Source organism: Sturnira hondurensis, unplaced genomic scaffold (genome assembly GCF_014824575.4).
Source record: "Sturnira hondurensis isolate 20B ecotype Veracruz unplaced genomic scaffold, ASM1482457v3 Scaffold0021143, whole genome shotgun sequence".
Classification (NCBI taxonomy): domain Eukaryota; kingdom Metazoa; phylum Chordata; class Mammalia; order Chiroptera; family Phyllostomidae; genus Sturnira; species Sturnira hondurensis.
This window is the reverse complement of record NW_028093774.1, coordinates 31040481-31061861: the sequence shown is the minus strand read 5'-3', so window position 1 is coordinate 31061861 and position 21381 is coordinate 31040481. Positions and strand designations below refer to the sequence as shown.

At 37.3% G+C, this 21381-nt stretch overlaps 1 protein-coding gene across 2 annotated transcripts in view; it reads left to right on the top strand.

Moving 5' to 3' along the window:
• Positions 1–20230, top strand: part of SLC38A6 (solute carrier family 38 member 6) — a 59192-nt gene extending 38962 nt beyond the window's left edge. Inside the window, exons 7-16 of one of the 2 annotated variants that reach the window (XM_037031560.1) lie at positions 3762–3844; positions 4302–4360; positions 8750–8815; positions 9057–9110; positions 10949–11028; positions 11455–11555; positions 18277–18401; positions 19560–19704; positions 19808–19902; positions 20089–20230. In XM_037031560.1, the coding sequence (XP_036887455.1) occupies positions 3762–3844; positions 4302–4360; positions 8750–8815; positions 9057–9110; positions 10949–11028; positions 11455–11555; positions 18277–18401; positions 19560–19704; positions 19808–19902; positions 20089–20172 (892 nt within the window). In that variant the 3' untranslated portion in view covers positions 20173–20230. The remainder of the gene's footprint in view (positions 1–3761; positions 3845–4301; positions 4361–8749; positions 8816–9056; positions 9111–10948; positions 11029–11454; positions 11556–18276; positions 18402–19559; positions 19705–19807; positions 19903–20088) is intronic. The other variant, XM_037031561.1, reaches the window with a different exon arrangement.
• Positions 20231–21381: the final 1151 nt, after the last annotated feature.

Sequence of the window (21381 nt, the reverse complement as noted above, 5' to 3'; positions counted from 1 at the left end):
CCATTTATTGAAGAGACTTCTTTCCCCATTAAGTATTCTTAGCTTTCTTGTCAAATATTAGTTGACTGTATATGGGAAGGGAAGCGTATTTTTTGATGCTGTTGAGAATGGGATTGTTTTCTTCATTTTTGTGATATTTCATTGTTAATGTATAAAACACAACTAATTTCTGTTTGTTGATTTTGTATTCTACAACTTATTTGTTGATTAGTTCTAATAGTCTGGGGGTTGAGTCTTTAGGTTCTTTTATACATAAGATTATAGGACCTAAAAATAAAAACAGATTTATTCACTTTTTTCTTTCCAATGCAGGTGCCTTTTATTTCTTTATCTTGCCTGATTGCTGTAGCTAGAACTTTGGGCACCTTGTCTCTTGTTCCTGATCTTAGAAAAAAAGCTTTCGACCTCTCACTGTTGAGCATGATGTGAGCTGCGGGCTTGTTATATGTGGTCTTTATTATGTTGAGGAATGTTCTTTCTATGCCCAGTTTGTTGAGGGGTTTTATCAAGAAAGGATATTGTACTTTCTCAAATGCTTCTTCTGCATCTATTGAGCTGATCATAATAAGATTTTTATCTTTCATTCTATTAATGTGCTACATCTCACTTACAGATTTGCATACGTTGAACATCCCTTTCATCCCGGGGATAAATCCCACTTGATCACCTTGTATGATCCTTTTAATGCACTGTCGAATCTGGTTTGCTAATATTTGTTTGAGAATTTTGCCTCTATATGCATCAGGAATATTGGTCTGTAATTTTCTCTTTTTGTAGTGTCCTTACCTGGCTTGGTATTAGGATATGCGGGCTTTGTCAAATGAGTTTGGNATGCTTCTTCTGCATCTATTGAGCTGATCATAATAAGATTTTTATCTTTCATTCTATTAATGTGCTACATCTCACTTACAGATTTGCATACGTTGAACATCCCTTTCATCCCGGGGATAAATCCCACTTGATCACCTTGTATGATCCTTTTAATGCACTGTTGAATCTGGTTTGCTAATATTTGTTTGAGAATTTTGCCTGTATATGCATCAGGAATATTGGTCTGTAATTTTCTCTTTTTGTAGTGTCCTTACCTGGCTTGGTATTAGGATATGCGGGCTTTGTAAAATGAGTTTGGAAGTTGTCCCCCCTCTTCAGTTTTTTGGAAGAATTTAAAAAGGATTGAGGTTAATTCTTTAAATGTTTGGTAGAATTCACTAGTAGAGCCATCTGATCCTGGGCTATTCTTTTTTGGGAGATTTTTGATTACTGATTCAACCACCTTACTTATTATTGTTTTGTTCATATGTTTTATTTCTTTAGGATTCAGTGTTGATGTGTTGTACGTTTCTAGGAATTTATCCGCTTTTTAAATATGACATGGCCGTGGAACACTTTGGTTACCTGGTAGAGAAAGAGGACAAATGATCAGCAACTGGGAATTCTGAGAACATCTACCAAAGTACTTGAAAAAGTACTCCCTGTTGTCCCTGATACTCCCAGGTCCCATATTAGCACAAATGGATTTTACTTTGTTATTGTCACGTACCTGTATATATGTATATGTTTCAGGGTAAAAATGACAGCTTTTTTTATAGAAAACTGAGAAAAGAAACAAAAATTATATATAACACCATCTCTCAACTTAATCACTGTTATCTTTTAATTTCTTTTGAATTTTCTCCAAGAGCTTTTTAAAAAACATAATTAATAATCATATATTTTATATTTCTGCTAAGAGTATTTTTCATTTTACTAAATTATATATTTTTAAGAAGCTGCATGAGATTCCATTGAGTATGGATTCCACACTCAGCTTCTTAACATTATAACAAGGTTGTGTTCACAACTTCATGCACATAGAATTATTTACATTTTAGATGACTTTTTAGAGTAGATTACCATTTTCATTGCTCTTGCTACATATTATCAGTGTCTTTCCAGAAGATAGTACTAGATTGATAAGGTCACTAGCAACATGTAAAAAACCAATTATGCTACATCCTCAAATATTATGTTCAAAATAATTTTACTAGTTTAATTCCAAAAGCCTCACTGTTTATTTCTTTAGTTACATCAGAGATTGAATTTTTCCTGCTGTGTGTTTACCAGGTGCACTTCTTTCATGAAGTGTTTGCCCTTTACATACTTAAGTCTTTGGAAATTAACTTTTAAAAATGTCTGCACAGGTATTTTATATTGAAAAATTAAAATTACATGGGAGAAAATAAAATTGTTCACATTGCTACCACATAGAAATACCTACTTTTTGTATTTTAAGTATATCCTTCTGATTTTTAAAATATGTGTATCCAGTGTTTTGAAACACCATTGCACATTTTGTTTTGTTTTCCTTTTTATTGAATTTATTGGGGTAACGTCGGTTAATAAAATTATATAGGTTTCAGGTGTATGATTCCATAATACATCATCTGTACATTGTACTGTGTGTTCACTGCCCCAAGCCAAGTCTCCTTCCATCACCATTTATCCCCCTCTACCTTCTTTCTACCTCCCCCAATTCCTTTTCCCTCTGGTAACCACTATTCCGTTGACCGTGTCTATGAGGTTTTTTTTTCTGCTTAATCCCTTTATGTTTTCCACCCCACTTGTCCATCTGTTGTGTGTCTATGAGTCTGTTTCTATTGTGTTTGTTAATTTATTTTTTTCATTAGATTCCACATATGAGTGAAATCATATGGTATTCGTTTTTCTCTGACTGACTCATTTCACTTAGCATAATGCCCTCTGGGTCTATACCTGCTGTCACAAAGCATATGACTGGTGGTTCCACTTCTGGGAATATATCCAAAGAAACCAGAAACACCAATTCGAAAGAGTATATGTACTCCTATGTTCATCGCGATATTATTTATCATAGTCCAAATTTGGAAGCCGCCCAAGTGTCCATCAGTAAATGAGTGGATAAAAAAGTTGTGGTACATTTGTACAATGGAATACTAGTTGGCCATAAAAAAGAAGGAAATCTTAAACCACCACAGTTTTAACCTGCTTTTTCTAATTCAACATTCTAGTGTCTTTATATGAAAATTTTAATATTTTTAATAGTAATTCATGCCCTTTTCTATTTGAAAAATATAGAATGCTATAAAGAAGAAAAATTACCCATTGTTCTACCACCCAGAGATAATGGCTATCAGTTTATTGCAATTCCTTTCAATTTTTAATGAATATATATTTTTCCTCAAAACTATCATGCTACCTATATACTTATGATGTTTACTGAATATTCATTATATTATTATACCTATGAGATGGTCTTTTATGATTGTCCCATAGTTCTATAATTCATTTTGAAATTGTCATGGTTTTAGATGTTTTTTTTTAGTATTTATTATTTTTAATGTTTTCGAAAACATCTTTTTATGAAAATTGTTGTTCTTGTTGTTTTTTCCTTATTTTCAATAGTCTTTTATACATGTTACCTGTTTATAGGCTCTCATGATCTATTGCCAACTTGCTTTTCAGAAAGGTAATGTACATGGTTTTTACTTCCGCCAGTTTTGTTCACTTCATCACTCTTCAGCAACATTGACTATTATCTTTTAACTTTTTGCTAATTTGGTAGTTGAAAAATGGCATCTCATTGCTTTGATACCTTTCTCAAATGTAAATTCATTATTAAGGATATTCGAATTTTACAAGAATACATTTTAACAAAAGGAATTAGGCTTTTTTTCGTTATTATATGTGTGGAATCAGAAGCGCCAGAGTCCTGTGCCTAAACTGAACTATTTTCTTCTGAATAGGTCTTGGTATCTTGATGGAAAAACATTACTGATAATCATTTGTGTTGTCATTGTGTTCCCTCTTGCCCTTCTCCCTAAAATAGGTAAGTCTTTGTAAAAGAGAACGTTATTTGTTTAAAAGAAAGCAATATTAAGGGGCTTTGAAAGTTTACAGTCCCACGTTTTTAGCAGGAGGGTGGTGGTGGTTCGTAATTTTGAACTTGGACTTGCTTTAGGTTGTTCAGCCTTCAGCCCTGTCTAGTTAACCTATTGGTTTGCAGTAGTATTTTGTCTGCCCCACTAAAATAAAACCTTTACAGCAGAACATTAAAGAGCAGCCTTTCCTTACAGCATACCATTAGTGGTGAGCCAGTCCCAATTCTGCCGTACAGAGAGCTACATAAATGGCCTGTGACAGATAGTTGGAATGTTGTTACTCTCAGCCCTAAGCCCCAGATACCATGCACTGTAATAGAAAACATGCCTACGATGTATAGCTTTAGCTGTATGGTGGGATCATTTTCCTTATAAATTGCTTTTTATTTTACTGTTATTTTACAGGCTTTCTTGGCTACACAAGTAGTTTATCATTTTTCTTTATGGTGTTCTTTGCTCTTGCGGTAAGTTTAAAATATAGTGTATAACCTATCTCCTCACTAAAATTGAACTTGTTGTCTTAATGTCTTTTTTCCCATTAACTCTGTTTTGTTTGGGGGGAAGTATCCCATTTTATTTCAGTGTGTTATTCAAAGCACTTTTGTTTCACTAAATTATTTTCTTTGTTTTATCTATTTTGAAGTGGCTTAGCTGGAAGCGCACTTTAAGTTCATTGTCACTTTGTAGTTAATTAGAAAGGAGAACACACCAATTCTGTTAAAACCTTAGATGGGAGTATAATTGTTTGTGTAGGTTGTGTATCACTTTATTTCTATACAATACTGTGTGTGTGTGTGTTGGGGGTCCTCAAGCATGGGAGTGAGCCTGGTTCCAATCTGTAAAATAGTGTGATACTTGTCATCTTAATTTTGAAACTGTTTCATTGATGAAACCAGAGCTTCTGGGGCTTGACTGCTGAGATCCAGTAGGAACTGGGATGTCTGAATTGTATATGGCCTGGTTTATTCAGTATAGATGAGTTCTTATAAAAATACTACTGCAAAGAAATATTTTTCTTCACACGTGTAGTATGTTTTTTCTGATCTTTAAAAACAAGTTTGTTTTTATTACAAAAGGAGAAATATAAGATGGTAAAATTAATTTATTACTTATAAAATAACACTATAAAGATAAAGAGAATTTGAACTTCTTACAGCTTTCTAATTCTTCTAAAATAGATTTTTAAATCCTAAAGGTAGCATCTTTGTGTGACATTTTGAAAAGCATTATTTCTCATTGCATAGCAGTTTATTCCATAGTATCTCTCTAACCTTAAGTAGGATTAAACATTTTAAACTTGCCAAAAACATACATATCTAAATGGAATGATTAAACTTTTAAAGTTATAGGCTTGATTAAGCTCTCCCTTATTAATGAGAAATGAATAAAAGAAAAATACCATCCAAAAAAGCCACATAATACGTCAGTAGTTAAACCATATTATATAGCCAGATTTCCGGCTGTCGGAACAATTTAAGATTCATTTAACTTAGTCCAAACTGATCTTCTGGGATACAAGGATAAAACAACTTCAGATTTTTTTAATGAAGACTAAGTGATGCTGGTTTCAGTGTATAGAAACAATTACACTTTAAGGAATGCTCTTAAAGCTAAAAATACTTAAGTGTTTACATTTAATCATTTGTTGAATTAATCAACACTGTCTTTCCCCCTCAAATTGTTGGACTTGTATCTTACAAGTAAGTGAATTGAACATACACTTTTAGTTTTTTTCTTTCAATTTCATTCAAATGTAACTGACATACAGTACTATGCAACTATAGGGTGTACAACGTAATGACTTGACTTACATATATTGTGAAATGATCACCATAGTAAATTCAGTTAACATCCATGAACACATGCTCTTTAGACCCCACGATGAAGAAAAAAACAACAAACATTTCCATCACAATTTGTTCAAAAGCATCTACATAGTTAGGACTGGCCCCCGTATGCAAATGAGCATGTGGATATTAAAGAGAACCAGTATAGATAACAATGAATTTTTCTCCTCACAGATAACTGGCAGTCCCAGCTTTGCATAGGTAGGAGTAGTTGGATTTTTATAGCCAATAGTTGAAGCAGGTGAAATGTATTGGTACAATATGTGTATTGTACGTAGTCTTCACAGCATTCATTTCTGTCGTTGCAGACGCAGGTACTCTTCAGTTTGGTGCAGGTTTCTACTCTGGCAGTCACATGGAAATAATACCTCTGTTCCGCATTGATTTTGAAATGCTTTACAAACCATCTGCTCTGGTTTTTACCTGTGTGCGCAATTTAAATTTGGTTTACAATGGGATGATGAAGACACTGTGCACTTTTTAAAAAATGCCCTTTTTAGTTGGTGTATTTATTTTAGAGTCTCTAGGAATTAGGTTTTTGAATATGTAGTGGTTAGGGAAAGAGCACATGTATATATTACCCCAGGTTTTTTTAAAAACCTGCCAATTTTTCATTGAATGTTTTTACAGTATGTGTTTGTAAATCTGTGTAACATTTAGATTACATTAAAAAATCCAGGAAACAATTACTTTCTTAAGTTACACTCTATAAAAAAGCAAACCAAAACCTATACTCATGTCTGTTGTCCCAATTCTTTATTTTGCATAAGAAATTTTAACATAAAATTTTGGCTCCTCTGAAAAATTTTATTTTAGCAGCTTCTTAGAGTGATGATAACCAGAAGGATTTTACCTCTTTGGTACATTTTAGAACACAAATGTTTTTCTTTCCAAAAGTTCTGTCCTAACTACAGATTAGTATTCTAAGAACTATTTTAATAAGTAAGAAACCAACACAGAGAGCTGTTGGAATGGATTTTGTTAGAAGTTTTTCTTCTCCTGAGCACTGGGTTGGGCACGTGGGAGTTTAACCCAGACTCGGCTCACAGCTCGGAGGGGTCAGCTCTTAAGGTCTTAGCAGGTGAAATAAGACAAATGTATTAGAAAACAAAGTAGAAAACAGTTAAGTGATGCATAACTACATGTTGATTTATTTGCTTCAGAATAAGTGTCGCAAGGGCTGAGAGAAGAGAAGGGTCGCTGAGAGCTGGAGTCAAGACGGATGTGGAAGGAAATAAAACTTGAGCTGAGCATCGAAAGATGCGAAAGCCTGGGAGCAGAGTGAAGGAAGGGCCTTTTGTGCAAATGAAAAGTTTTTTTAGTACTTAGTCATCTTTTCCCTTCTGTCTTTCCAACCCCTGGAATTATCTTCTTATCATGGTCCGTCTTCACCCGGAGCTAGGGCTCCCAGTTACTCTTGGTTGTTGGGTATTTTCCATTCCTGTTCTGTGCTTCTGCTGTGTAGGACGTCACACCTGTCCGCCGTCCTGGTCCACTGTGCAGCCTTGGGGTTGGGATGGATCTCTGCAGAGAAATTAGCTGTAGCAACTAATTCCATATTAATATAAAATCAGGTTGCTAATGATGTTTTCTAATTAATGAAAAAATAATGATTATATTACACTTGGAGCATCGTTTGGAAGTATTTTTATTTGCAAGCCTAGTGGTCACAGCTGATAGAGTAAATGAGGTAGTTCACATGCCGACCTCATCGCAGGACCTAGTACAAAACAGACGCGCAATACGTGGTTGCTGCCGCCACCACCACCACTGTTAGGAAGAGAAAAAATGAAATGCAGTGAACTTGGAGGAGGGCCAAAGAGAGAGATCAGTAACAGCCTTGCTTCTCTGGCTTCTATCCCACCCATCCTCACTGGGTTTTTTAAAAACAGACCAAGAAAAAGATGGTGAGGTTACTGGTTTGTTTTTTTTCTCTTGGTAAGGTGACCATTTAGTTTTATTATGTATCTAAAACTTATCTAGAAATGTTAATTTGCCTAGTTTACCCTTATAATTCTTATTCCCTTCCCCTTGGGAGAGGGTTTTAATTAAGAGTCACTCTTTAGTTCATTCATTAACTTAATCCTAAAAATGTACTTTTTCCTTAGATTTGTTTTATTACTATATAAAATCTTAGTTGAATGAGTTTAAATCCAAAGCTAGATAAATACCAAATAGGAATAGGAATAGGAGCAGTATTTACTCCCTGGTCTCCTGCAGAGGACAAATGCTCCCTTTATTCTCCTGGCCCCTTTGTGTGTGCTGGGTTGCAGCCTGGAGCAAATATTTACAGAGTCATTATGTGCCCAGAAACAGGGGTAACAATGGCAATGTTGACACAGCCACAACTATAGGTCTAGGAACAGGGTGGCCACAATTAAGAGTAAAGTCCTGAAACATTTTTATTGATTATTTCTGGGAAATGACATCCCTCTGGATTTTTAATGTTTTTTAAATGTATTTTTAACAGCTGGAGTTTCCTCCTTAGCTGGTTTTATCCACATTCACTGAAAGTGATGGAAGTCTGAAAAAGGGAAGGAGGGGCCGTAGTTACACGTCATCCATCTCTGAGCTCACCCTTTGCTGAGTGTCTCTATTTACCTCTGCCTGTGGCCATTTCCAAGACAGCTATTAATATTTCTCTATCTGCTGCTGGTGCCAGATCCACAAATAACCATATTCTTGTACCATTGTCACTAGAAAGATTGTGCTCCCATTTTGAGTTGTACTTTTTTTAAGGCCTTGATGCCACTGGAGCGTTGAAAGCTGACAGTCTTGAATGGGGGAGATCCCGGCTAAACGGACGTGCAGCACTCGGCCTCACGCCCACTACAGTGACTGCAGCCCAATGGGCAAAGCCTGGGAGCAAAGAATCTCTTCCATCGCCTAGTATGTGCTTGGGCATGGTGCTAGTTCAACTGCAATAATGCTGACCTATTTGAACTCAATTCTTGTCATGGATTCTATGAGAAATAATCTGAGTGTTGATTTTACTTATTCTTACAGATAGTAATTAAAAAATGGTCCATTCCTTGTCCTCTGACATTGAATTGTATGGAGCAATACTTTCAGGTAATAGTTTATATTTTCTTTTCAGTTCCTTTTTTTAATTTTAAGCTAAAAAGGAAAAAAATCAGACTAATGTCTTTTTCCCCAATATGTGGAAAAGTAATGACTATATTGCATTTTGGAACTTTGTTTTGAAATATTTTTATTTGAAAGCCTAGTAATGATAAATTCATCATGTTTGTTGATGTATTCTGACTTTTAATGACTGTTGGTTTCTCCTTTTCCCCTCAATCCTCTTAAACAGATTTCAAATGCTACAGATGATTGTAAACCAAAGCTCTTTCATTTCTCCAAAGAGGTGTGTAAGTTATTAACAGATACTTTTGGTTGATTTTTCACATTTCAAGTTTTAAGAGATTTGTGTAACAGGGTCTCTTAGGTCTTTGTACCTGTAACTAATTAATTTTCATGAAAGTGCTAAGTATAGGGTTGCCTACCAGAAGAATAATATTATTTAACACAGGGTGGCCTATTATGAAACAGCCACCTTTTTTTTGGCATGCCTTTAAATGGAGCCTGTTTTAAATGGGCAACTGCCTAAAAGAACAGATTTACTAAATGTCTGGTCTGGCCAATAAGGTCCTCTGTGGATACAGACTTCCTGTTGCCCTCTGGACTTGTAAAGCTAAATAGCCAATTATATCAAAAACCCCTCCCTTGTGAGTAGAACCTTGGTCTGTAGCTAAACAGCCTCATCACTGGACCGGCAGCTGAGCGCTGCCAGTATGTCTTCTGGCAGACATTCCAAAGTTGAAATTTATGATGCATTAAACGGGGAGACGAGAGGAACAAGTCCCCTAGCCTTCTCTGAGAGCCCTAGGACATGGAGAATGCCTGCAAGAGTCCCTGTGCTTCAACAGAGGGGACAGGAACTGTGGTGTGGGCGAGGTCTACCCTTGGGAAGAGCTACACGTCTTCCCCATTGCTGCAAGTCTGTTCATCTGCACTTGGGGATTCTGCTGAAACGCAGCGCTCCAGAGACTGGAGTCCCCTCCACTCATGCACAGTTCTATAAGTGAAGCACGTTCGTGCAGTAACTCCCCCATGCAGCATATTCCTTTTTATCTGCAGTTTTTTCATGAGAAATATCTCTCTGGCTCCACAAGGGAGGTTTACCACATCTTTTATATGGTAAAGGCCTCCATGTGCCTTAAAGATTTAGGTAGGGTAATTGACAAGCCAGGAAATTGAGCAATATACGAAAGAGAATTTGTGAATTAAAGTCTCATTCCCCTAATCCAGCCTCAGGAAACACTTCAGCTTTCCTTCCTCCCAGTACACTTCAAATATTTGAGGAGGCATTACGTCCCAAGATAGGTCTTCAGTCATCTGGAACTTCTTTCACTGAAGAGCGTAAAGTTAGTAAGGGGAATTTTTTTTTTAACAGTAGGAAAAAGAAAGTAAACCATCACCATACATTTTGTAGAGACAGTATGTTCATTTAGACGGTAAGTTTTGTTTGCTTTGTAAATCTGGCTCTTAAATATTCTAATTTTTAGAGAAGTTTTGTTGGTGTGTTCCAGTGGATCTCTAAGCACTTGACGTCTAGAGTAAATCATGTTCATTCCCGTTGAAAGGGAACCTAGGCAAAGATGCTAAGATGTGATTGATATTATCAGTGTTCACTTGGGTTAAATTGGTGATACTACCTTGGATTGAGTTGGTGAAAAGAAAGCAGGTTCGAAAGCATTAATGGTTATTTCCACTTAGAGTAGTAAGATGTATTTAAGTTTCCTAATGCATACATTAGGAAAGACTGAGATTTATAAAGAGATTATTTCTAAAGTGTGATTATTTTGACTCTCACCTAAATATTATTTATCACACCTAAACTTTTTTACCTTACCCAAATAATGTACAAGCAACAGTGATGGTAGTGAAAGTACCATGGTATGGAAGCCAGCAAGAAATACTGAGCCAGTATAGGCCATCCTTCTATCAAGTAAAGATTGGCTGGTGGCCATAATGGTATCTCTTTAAAAGAAACAAAAACCTTATTTTATAGAGATGATTTATGAAAAATGAAATTAGTTTAACCAAATTGGTTGGGGTTTTTTGAAGAACTGAGCTTATTGTCACATGAAGTAGTGGTTTCAACAGGGTGGCATTTAATAATCTCTTCTAAATTTTTTTCAGAGTGTTTATGCCCTACCAGCCACGGCCTTCTCATTTCTCTGCCATACCTCGATATTGCCCATATACTGTGAGCTTCAAAGGTACCACCAAATCCTGGAATATTTGAAATGTATTAAGGATGTCTTTTTACTTCTAGGTAAAAAGACATGCTTCTCCTTTATGAGTTCTTGAATGACATGCTTCTCCTTTATGCTTGAGTGACATGCTTCTCCTCTGAGTGACATGCTTCTCCTTTATGAGGTCTTCCCTCCCATCACTGGATTCTAAGTGTTAGTTTAAAACAAAATGAAACAACTGAGAGTTCTGTGCAAATTGAGGATGTTTCCTGAAAGCGTAATCTTTGTGCAGTCATTTCAAATCGGGAATTCTAGTGTATAATTATTAATGGACTAGGTCTTGAATGATAACTCTTCTGACTAGCTATCTCCCAAGTAGCTTGGGAGATACTTGTTTCTGTAGATCTAAGCCAGATCACTGACTCTGCTTGTGCCATTTTTGTCTTTTAGCCCTTCAAAGAAAAGAATGCAGAATGTAACCAATACAGCAATTGCTTTAACTTTTCTCATTTATTTTATCTCAGCACTCTTTGGATACCTCACTTTTTATGGTAAGTATGTTATTTAATTACAGGTGTCAAAAGAAATTGTTCTGTGGTTGATCTCACACTTGGAGATGGACTTTGTTTCTGCCTGTCCTTAGTGAGTTAATTTGCTCAGGCTACCAGAATCCACTCCACCACCGTGGTAGCTCTGTGGGCCTCAAAGAATTGATTTTCTTTCTCTTATGAAGGTAGATCAAGCTCAAGATTCATATTTTTTTATGAAAACTCCCCTAAACACCTGAATAAAACCTCAGCCTTAGGGACATTGATGTCTTTATACAAGAAAAATGTGCAATAGTGATTTTATTTTTTATAGATATTTCAGAATAAATCTCATTTTCGTTATATTAGACTCTAGTTCGGCAGTTTGGGAGAATGCTAAAGGCAGAAGAACAGGTTGGGAAGAAACGGGCTTTAACCAAACCTCAGCTATGCGCTTGTGTACGTGTTGGGGGTCTCTGCCTTCAGACCCCATTCACACGATGGGACAGCGTGCATTCTTTTAAATTTGTAACACGAAAGTAAATATTTTTATTTATTTTCAAAAAATTGTCTACCTGATGTGCTATTTTTTCCTCATAAGAACCTCAAAGAAAGGTAAAACTTAAAAGTCTAAAACAAGATTAAAAAAAACTGTAAGCTCTCTTGTTTAATTTGCAAACACACTTGTTTATTTTGCAAATAAACACATTATAACAAGTCACCCTCAATTTGTCAAACTCTTCAGTACACTTTTCAGTTTATGAATGCTTTTATAACAACTCTCCAAGTAAATAGCTCTTACGACTTTGGGGGTAGTTAGCTGTTATGACTCTGATTTCACAGTTGGTAGCCTTGTGCTCGTTTCGGGTTTTAGCCATCCATGCTAACATGAAATGGGGCTTTGCTTATCCCTCAGAGTGTGTCCACATCTGACTAGTCTTTGGAAAACATCTGCTTGGATAGCTACTAAGGGTAGATTTTGAAATCCTACAAACGTGGTTGAACGGGATACTTCACCTTGCAGTATCTTCGTCCCCTAGTCTGTAACACAGAGATAGTTGCGTCGAGTCGTACCGAGGAGGTAATGGGTTGTATCTAAAGTGCCCGCGGCAGTATCTGGCACATAGCAGTCTTCCAAAAGGGAGAGCTACTGCTCCTTGTGTGTCGTTGTTATTATCATTACAATTGTAATTATTGTATAATCACAGGTTTCTGTGTTTTAGTATTGTACTTCTTACTCTCTTTAATGAAATTTAATTTAAATATGGTAACTGTTCAGTACAAGTTGTTTTGTCTTGGAGTTTTCAGCGTGTGAGAAAATTGTAATTGCTCGATATAGTCTTTTTCTTGCGCGCTCTCTGCATTTTCAACAATTGTAAATCTCATTCATTAGTCTAAGTGTGCTCTTGCACGTTTGCGCTGATGCAGGATCAGAGTGGCAGCGGTCTGTGCACACCATCAGGAAGAGCGCTGTTTCCAGCATGGACATGGGACCCTGCTAGATACACCACTAAGAAAGTTAAAACAGATTGCTAAGCTTTTTGATCATTGCTAGCGAAACAAAATTCTTGAAATGCATAAGCTCTATTTTTGATTGCTACACTGGTTAGTCTTCGTACAGACTTGCACTCAGTAAGACTTTTTCATATCAGTAAGCTAGGATAGCAAGGTCACTGTTGGGATTCAGCTAAAACTTGGTATACCAGAGTAGTTGTATATTTTTCTAAGTTAAAATGGTCACCTAGCACAAACACTATTATATTTAGGGATCTTCAGCATTGAAAAAAGGTCTAAAAAATGGACCTCCTTCTTTTCCCTCTGGATAAATAGAACTATCTAGAAGAAACCTCAAAAGGCCCACCAATCTCCAGGATAGCTGGGAAATTGGGCACATAAATTACCACAAGATGTTTAGGGACTGTGTTAAATTGAAAGGGACATGGAAGAATGGATGTTAATACTTTTATTGAGCTAACATTTATTACGTAAGTGCAAGATGCTGAGTAATTTGGCCAGCTAATGAATAATAAGTTGGGATTTGAATCTGATTTTGACTGTCTCCAAAGTCAGTGCCTTTATCACTGTCCTTCCTCCTCAGGAAAATATGTTACAGAACCCAGATTTCCTTCATTCTGGTTTTTTGTCAAATTGGACTTTTGGAAAAACTTGGCTCACTTAAGATTGATTGATCTACCTATCTCTATCTCTATCTATCTATCTATCTATCTATCTATCTCTCTATATCTCAGTGTGTATTATTTATCCATCCATCCATCTATGTACTGATGCTTGAACACAGAGGCTAAATATTATTTACTACGCAAGGATTTTCTTTCTTTTTTTTTTAAAGATTTTATTTATTTATTTATCTTTAGAGAGGAAGGAGAGAGGGAGAGAAGCATCAATGTATGGTTGCCTTTTGTGTGTTCCCTGCTGGTAGTTAGCCTGCAAGGAACCGGCCGGCAACCCAAGCATGTGCCCTGACTGGGAATTGAACCGTGATCGTCTGGTTCGCAGGCCCGCGCTCAACCCACTGAGCTACGCCAGCCAGGGCCAGGATTTTTTTGATTACCAAGTGTATGTTGTCTCTAACTTAATCCTTCTCTGTCAATGCAGATTCTTCAGGATATTCACATTTTATGTAATGGAGAAATACACATGTAAGAAAAATCCCTGATAGGTAGGTGGGTAGGTAGGTATATAGGTAGAGGTAGGTGATAGAAAGAAAAAGGAAGGAAGGAAGGAAGGAAGGAAGGAAGGAAGGAAGGAAGGAAGGAAGGAGAAAGAAGAGAGGGAGGAAAGAAAGAAAAAGAGAAAAGGAAAAAGAGGAAGAAAAAAAAGAGAAAGAAAGAAAAGTAATTCTCCAAAGACAGAAGATTCAGATACTGATTTGCTGTTCACAGTGTTTTGTTTTTGGTATGTTAATACTAACCAGGGAAAATATTTTATGATACATTTCTATCTGGACAACAGTAACTCTCAGTCTTATGGAAATAAATTGCTAATTGGTCCTGAATACTTAATCAAAAGGGCTCGTCACTAGTTAAGGCTTCAACTCAATGAATAGATGAACAACTAAAGCCCAAAGAGGTCAGATGACCTGTCACTCAATTAGTGGCAGGTCTCCTAAATACTGATCCAGTGGTCTTTCCACTGTTCCGTGGTCATCTTTATAAACTTCGTACCCAGTTGACAATGCAGGTTAAACAGGACAGCCTCCTGAATTCAGTAGCATGCACAACTTGCAGAGATCACCATCAGGTCCTTAATAAGATTCGTCTGAATCGAGTGCAGTGTGTGGTACTCCATTCCTTACATATGGTAGGGCTCAGCAAAGAACACAGAACTGACTGGCTCAGAGGGAAGGTTTGAATCCTGGGAAAGTAGAAAGTGGACATGTAACAGATATTTTGAATATGTAGTAAATTTAGTTCTTCAGGATTCTGGAACTGCTTGGGATTCTTCCAATCAGTGCTCCCAAGGCTTAGTTAATACTTAAATTTTGTCAGATTAAAGAGACCAGTAAGTGTGTACCTAGATTACTACTATGGGCTCTGATTACAGATGTTAAAGCATTTTAAGGTGAAGGGAAACAAAGTGTTCCTCTGGTGAGCCAGGCCAACCAACAAATGTTGCATAATAACCAGACCATTTAAAAAGTCTACGAGGTTGTTAAGCAATACGTGTTAATAGCTCACTTTTATGATTCAGAAAATGGAAACAAAATAGTTTGCCATATTTCTCCAAAACTCACAAATGTCTCACAGACTCGGGAATGGAATTCAACTTTAACCTCCTACTTAGTCCATAGTCCCACTCTGTGTGATGTGTGTTTTTGGTAATTTAGACAATTAGTTTCTCTCCTACTTTTACCATCACTAGTCTAGTTCAGGTCCTCATCACCTCTCAGTGCTATGACCATTGCTTTCTGCTATCCCTGTTTTGGGTCTCTTTTTCTCCCAATCTGTCTTCCTGAATAATTCAGATCACAATACACTGTTCTTCTGAGTCACTGCATCTCTGTGGCCCACCAGATTGAGCTCCATTGCTGGGCCTTAAATGCATGTCCAGCTTTGTCACCCACCGCTCTTTGCATTGCAGCGCACTGTCCTTCAGCCATTGAGCTACTTCTGGGAGACTCATTTTCTCAGGTGCGTATTCCCCCTGCTACTCCGGGGCTTCTGCTCATGCTGGTTCTTGCTCCTGGAATCTCTTCCCCCGTGTCTTTGAGTGTCAGCACACACATGTTAACTCATTGAATGCTCTCAGTAACTCTGCAGGTCAGCATATCAGTGTCTCCATTTTATAGACGTCAGAACCAAGAGACTCTGAAAAGTTAATTTGCTATGAAGCGGTGGTATTAAAACATTAGTCTCTGTAGTTCCAGGATGCAAGCCCCTCTACAATCGGCCGCCCACTATGTTATGATGACTCTCCCCAAGCCTTCCTGGATTTCCTTTTTGACTTTCTCTGTTCAGAATCACCATGGCTATTTGTTTATACCTTCTTTCTGCCGCTTATGTGTGTATCTGTGTTTGTACACTATTATATGTGTGTGTTTTCATCTTAACTGCCATTTAAAATTTAAGGTCCTTGAAAACAGAGGTGTATTTGATTTTCTTATTTCCTTCAAAGCATCTTTCCCAAAACATAAATGTTCAAATTGTAAAAGCACCATTCTCTTTTAAGTACAAATTGATCTTTCCGTGCAAGGCAGTGATCTGCATTGTTCTTGAGTACCCTCACTTGAATACTCCTGTGTGGCTTGGGGTGTGGAAGATGTTATCAGAAGGGAAGAACACCTTGGAGCAAGGCAGGGTTGGCGTGTACAGACTCTGTCACTGACTACCACACTGGCTTGCTAAGTAAGCCACGTCCCTAAAACTTGTATGTACGATGAGTCCACAGATGTGATGTCGATGAAGTGGCTAACATGTGCACGACTCTATGAGACTCTAGAAAACATTGTCGTATTGAGGAAAAGGTATTGGCTTTGGCAACCTGCCTTCTCCCCCAACAAAATTGGGTGTACAGCTGTGCTGGCTTTTCCCCTATGAGTTACGTGTCTTGGGCCAGTTATATTTTTTTAGCCTAGCCACCAATTTATGTTGTTATCATATGGACCAAATTCAGTAGTAGAAAACACTTTACAAAGCAAACAACATAAATGTTCAAAACCTTCAGATTGTGGACAAGTTCTAAAATACAAGTCTGTCCAGAGAGTGTCCAGCCATGTACTATGAAAATGAGAGAAATTTATTGAAGAAGACACAAGAAACATTGTACATAGGACAATGACGCTCCAGTCCCCTTCAAAGTAGGCACTGTGGGACCTCACACAGTTCACCCACTGTTCAAAACACTGCAAAATCCTTTGTTGGACTCACCATCAGCTAACCCATTGTATTTTCTTGAATCTCATTGACGGTCTGGAATCTCGTCGCTTTCAAAGGTGATTTTAGTTTGGGGAAAAGCCAGAAGTTGTATGGGGTGTATGGGGGCTGAGTCACCTGGATGATTTGATGTTTTGCAAAAGAACTCTGCAGGAGACATGATATGTGAGTGGGCGTGTTGTTGTGATGAAGCTGCCAATCACCAGTTACCCATAGCTGCACCTGTTTTTGTCTCATTGCATTTCTCAGCTGATGAAGAACATTGACGTAGTACTCCTTCTTAATTGTTTGGCCTGGAGGGGTGTGCTCATGATGGACAACATCTTCCCAATCAAAAAACACAGTTAACATAGTCTTGACCTTGCTGCAACTTTGCTGCGCCTTCTTTGGGCATGGAGAACCAGGCGACTTCCATTGGGACGACTGGCCCTTCGTTTCCAGATCATAGCCATAGACCCACAAATCAACTCTAGTTATGGCCTTCTTGAAGAAATCTGGTTCAATGGTAGCAATTTCAATCAAGTCATTAGCAACTGTAGCACGATATTACTTCTCCAGTAGCAGAAGCCGCAGAATGAATTTTGCCATAACATGTTTCATGCCACGATCCCCTGTCAAAATCTTGACAGTAGCTTATGGAATCCCCAGATCAGCTTCTAGTTCTCACAGTCCGTTGCCAGTTTTTGTTGATTGCAGCCCATGCATGTTCAACATTGTCAGGTGTTCTGCTTGTTGCAGACCTTCCAGAATGTGGGTCACTTTCAACAAGTTCTCGACCATCTTTAAAGCATACGTGCCACTCTTTTATTTGCGCTCCACTCATTGCATTGTCCCCAAAAGCCTTGTGAATCATCTGAATAGTTTCTGTAGTGGAATATGCAAACTTAACACAAAACTTGATGCAGATTTGTTGCTCTGTTATTCATTTTGAATGTGACAATCACACAGTACCCATGCTCATTTAGCAGTGTCTACCACCCCTGCTGACTGGTACAGTGAAGTCGTCATTGTTCACATATGCTCATTCCAGCCCACTCTCCTCGGCTGCCAGGTTACATTGGTGCCACACAAATCACTCTTATTATATTAAAAATGGCTGGACTTTTTCTGGACATAACTTAGGTTCTGCCTCTGCCAATTTCTAGTTTCATTAAAAGAAGAGATTATAGGTTTTAAGAAGATATTTAACTAATGTCTGTATTTCATAGTAGAAAACAGGCCAGAGATCAACCAGGGACTTTAAATCCAAAATCTGTTAAGATCCCTTTGTGCAAAAGGAAATAATTTTTGCTGTAACTGACATCTTAGTAGTTTATAATGTGATCCTTACTGTTATTTTCTAAAATTTACAGACAAAGTGGCGTCCAATGTACTCCAGGATTACGGCAAATACTTGCCACATGATGCTGTTGTCAGGACCGTGAGGTTATGCTTTCTGTGTGCTGTGCTTCTGACAGTCCCTCTAATCCACTTCCCTGTAAGTACCCGTACAGGTTTTGCTGCTTGGTGTAGCAGCTCCCTAATGTGGCAACTCTAATTCTTTGCAGACTGGAATGTTTGAATCAGATCTAGTCTTGTATATCTTATTCATTTGTCAAGTAATTGATCAAAGACCTCATACTTGCGCATGCCCCATGAAAGCACAAAAATAACAGTGAACCACTAAGCTAATTTGTGCTTCTTGAGTTTTAGTTTAGGTTTACGCTTTCCCACAGCATTGTTTCCAATTTAGAGACTATAGTTCTAAGGTTTTGGGGTTTTCCCCCCTTTGATTCTGTTTTCTGTTTTCAGAAGAATGTGCATGAAGAGGAAAAAGTCAAGTTGGCAAAAATAAGCTCCTTCTGGTTTATCATAAATTTATTTTCACATGGACATTCTAGTTTAATCTTAGCCAAGCTATTTTATTTGTTCTAGAATTATAAGGGGCAGAACAGATCTTCATTCTGCATTTTAGTTGCCACACATAAGAATCTTAAGAATTTCTGGGAAAATGGAAACAAAGGCTTTGGGTATAAATGCTGCTACAGGGATGTCTTGAATTCCTAAACAGTGAGTTCCTTAAGAACTGGGCCTTGGAGACTGCGTGCCCCTCCCAGCGCACACTGTGGGCCAGGAATGAAGTAGGGGCTGCGTAAACAGCGGTGGGATGAGGCTGCCTGCTGTCCTGCTGTCTGCCTTGGCCGTGAGGCTGTCGTGAACCGGTTTTCATAGTCGTGTGCTGTGAAACAGAGTATAAAATAAAATAGTAAATGGTGTTTCTTTCCCGTGGCATGACTTCTTTTTTCATTTCAAACCTTTTGTGCTTCTGTTGAATTTAATGAAAATGATCCTCTGGGATTTCGTCACATGACGTTAGTGTTGATAATTTTGAAAATTATGCAACCTAAAGAAATTGCACGTGAAAATGTTTTCAAGAATTAAAGCAAAATAACATTTATGAAGCTTACACAGAAGTATATGTTTCTTAATTTATTAATAATAAACAATGATAATAGTTTATGTTCTATTTTTGAAATCTAGTTGGTTTAGTGGACAAAAATATGATCCAGTACCGATCATGTGTTTCCCTAAGTTAGCATTTTTGGCTTCGACCCTTTCTCTTTATCTAAATCTGTTTCTCTTTTGTGTTATACAGGCAAGGAAAGCTTTCATGATGGTGTTTTTCTCCAATCTTCCCTTCTCATGGATTCACCATTTTTTAACTACTCTAGCACTCAATATTGTCATTGTTTTATGTGCAATATATGTTCCTGATATTAGGAATGTATTTGGTATAGTCGGTAAGTTTTTTATTTCAAAAAATGCTCCTAATAAAATGGATAAAATTGTCATCTAGCCACACATGTGAACCTGGCAATAACCTCTCTTTTCCTCCCATTAAAGGTTCCAGTACATCGGCGTGTTTGACTTTTGTGTTCCCTGGACTGTTTTATCTTAAACTCAGCAGAGAGGATTTCCTGTCATGGAAAAAGCTTGGGGTAGGTTGGTTTTGTTTGTTTCTTTTAAGAATCCTCTTTTAAGAAATAATTTGTCATTTTATAATTATTTTATCTACATCAAGAAAGTCATCATGTATTTTGAGCTGTAAGGTACATTATTGAGGAGAGTAGAGATTTTTTGTTTAAATACTCTAATTGTTCTTTTTCTCCCCCTTACTTCTACAGGCTTTTGTTTTGCTCATCCTTGGAGTTTTGGCTGGGAATTTTAGTTTAGCAGTCATCATTTTTAATTGGACTAATAATAAATGAAAGAGCCCTGGCTGGTGTGGCTCTGTGGATTGAGGACTGGCCTGTGAACTGAAGGGTTGCTGGTTCAATTCCCAGTCAGGGCACATGCCTGGTTTGTGGGCCAGGTCCCCAGTAGTGGGTGTGTGAGAGGCAACCACACATTGATGTTTCTCTCCCTCTTTCTCCCTCCTTTTCCCTCTCTCTAAAAATAAATACAAACTTTAAAAACATAATAAATGAAAGAAAAAATTTTCATTTCTTAGGAAGAATAATTTACCTCCATATGCAGAAAGGTATAATTCTGGAAGGCACCATGGATGAATCCTCGCTATATAGGTTAGCATTTTTTGTAAACATTATTAACAGAAAAGTGGAACAAAATGGGAGTGGGTAAGGGAAAGTGGGCCCATAGCAGTTTTAATCAAAATAAGAAACAAACTGAAAATGTTCTGCAGTGTATTTGGTCAATCTTTTGTTTATTTATTTGTGGGTCTTTTGCTTTTTTAAATTAATAGACTTTATCTTTTAGTGTAGTTTTAATTTTTGTACAAAGTACAGAGTTCCCATATATTCCTTTACCCGCCCCCAAACACCCAGTTTCCCATATTATTAACATCTTGAATGTGTGGTGTATTTATTATATTTGTTGAGTCAATATTGATACATTATTATTAACTAAAGTTAATAGTTTACATTAGGGTTCACTCTTTGATGCAAGCGTTGGCACTCACTAATCTTTTTACACTCTTTATGAATGCTATGAGCCTTTTCCAGCAGGTCATATAGTTAGAATTACATACTATCTTAACCTTTCGGACCGGCTTCTTGCACTGAGCAAAATGCAATTAAGTTTCCTACATGTCTTTTCATGGCTCCATAGCTCATTTCGTTTTATCACTGAATAATATATTCCATTGTACAGATGTACCACTGTTTGTTTTTCCATTCACCTGTTGAAGGACCTCTGGGTTGCTTCCAGATTTTGGCAGTTTTGAATAAAGCTGTGCAAGTTTTTGTGTGGACATAGCTTCCAGCTTATCGGCGTTAATACCAAAGAGCCCAACTGCTGCATCCCATGGTAAGAATATGTTTAGTCCTGTAAGAAACTGCCAAACCGCCCCCCAAAGTGGCTGTTGCGGTTTGCAGTCCCACTAGCAGTGAACGAGAGCTGTTCCACAATCTCACTGGTGTTTGGTGGTGTCCATGTTTTTGTTTTTTGCCATTGTAATG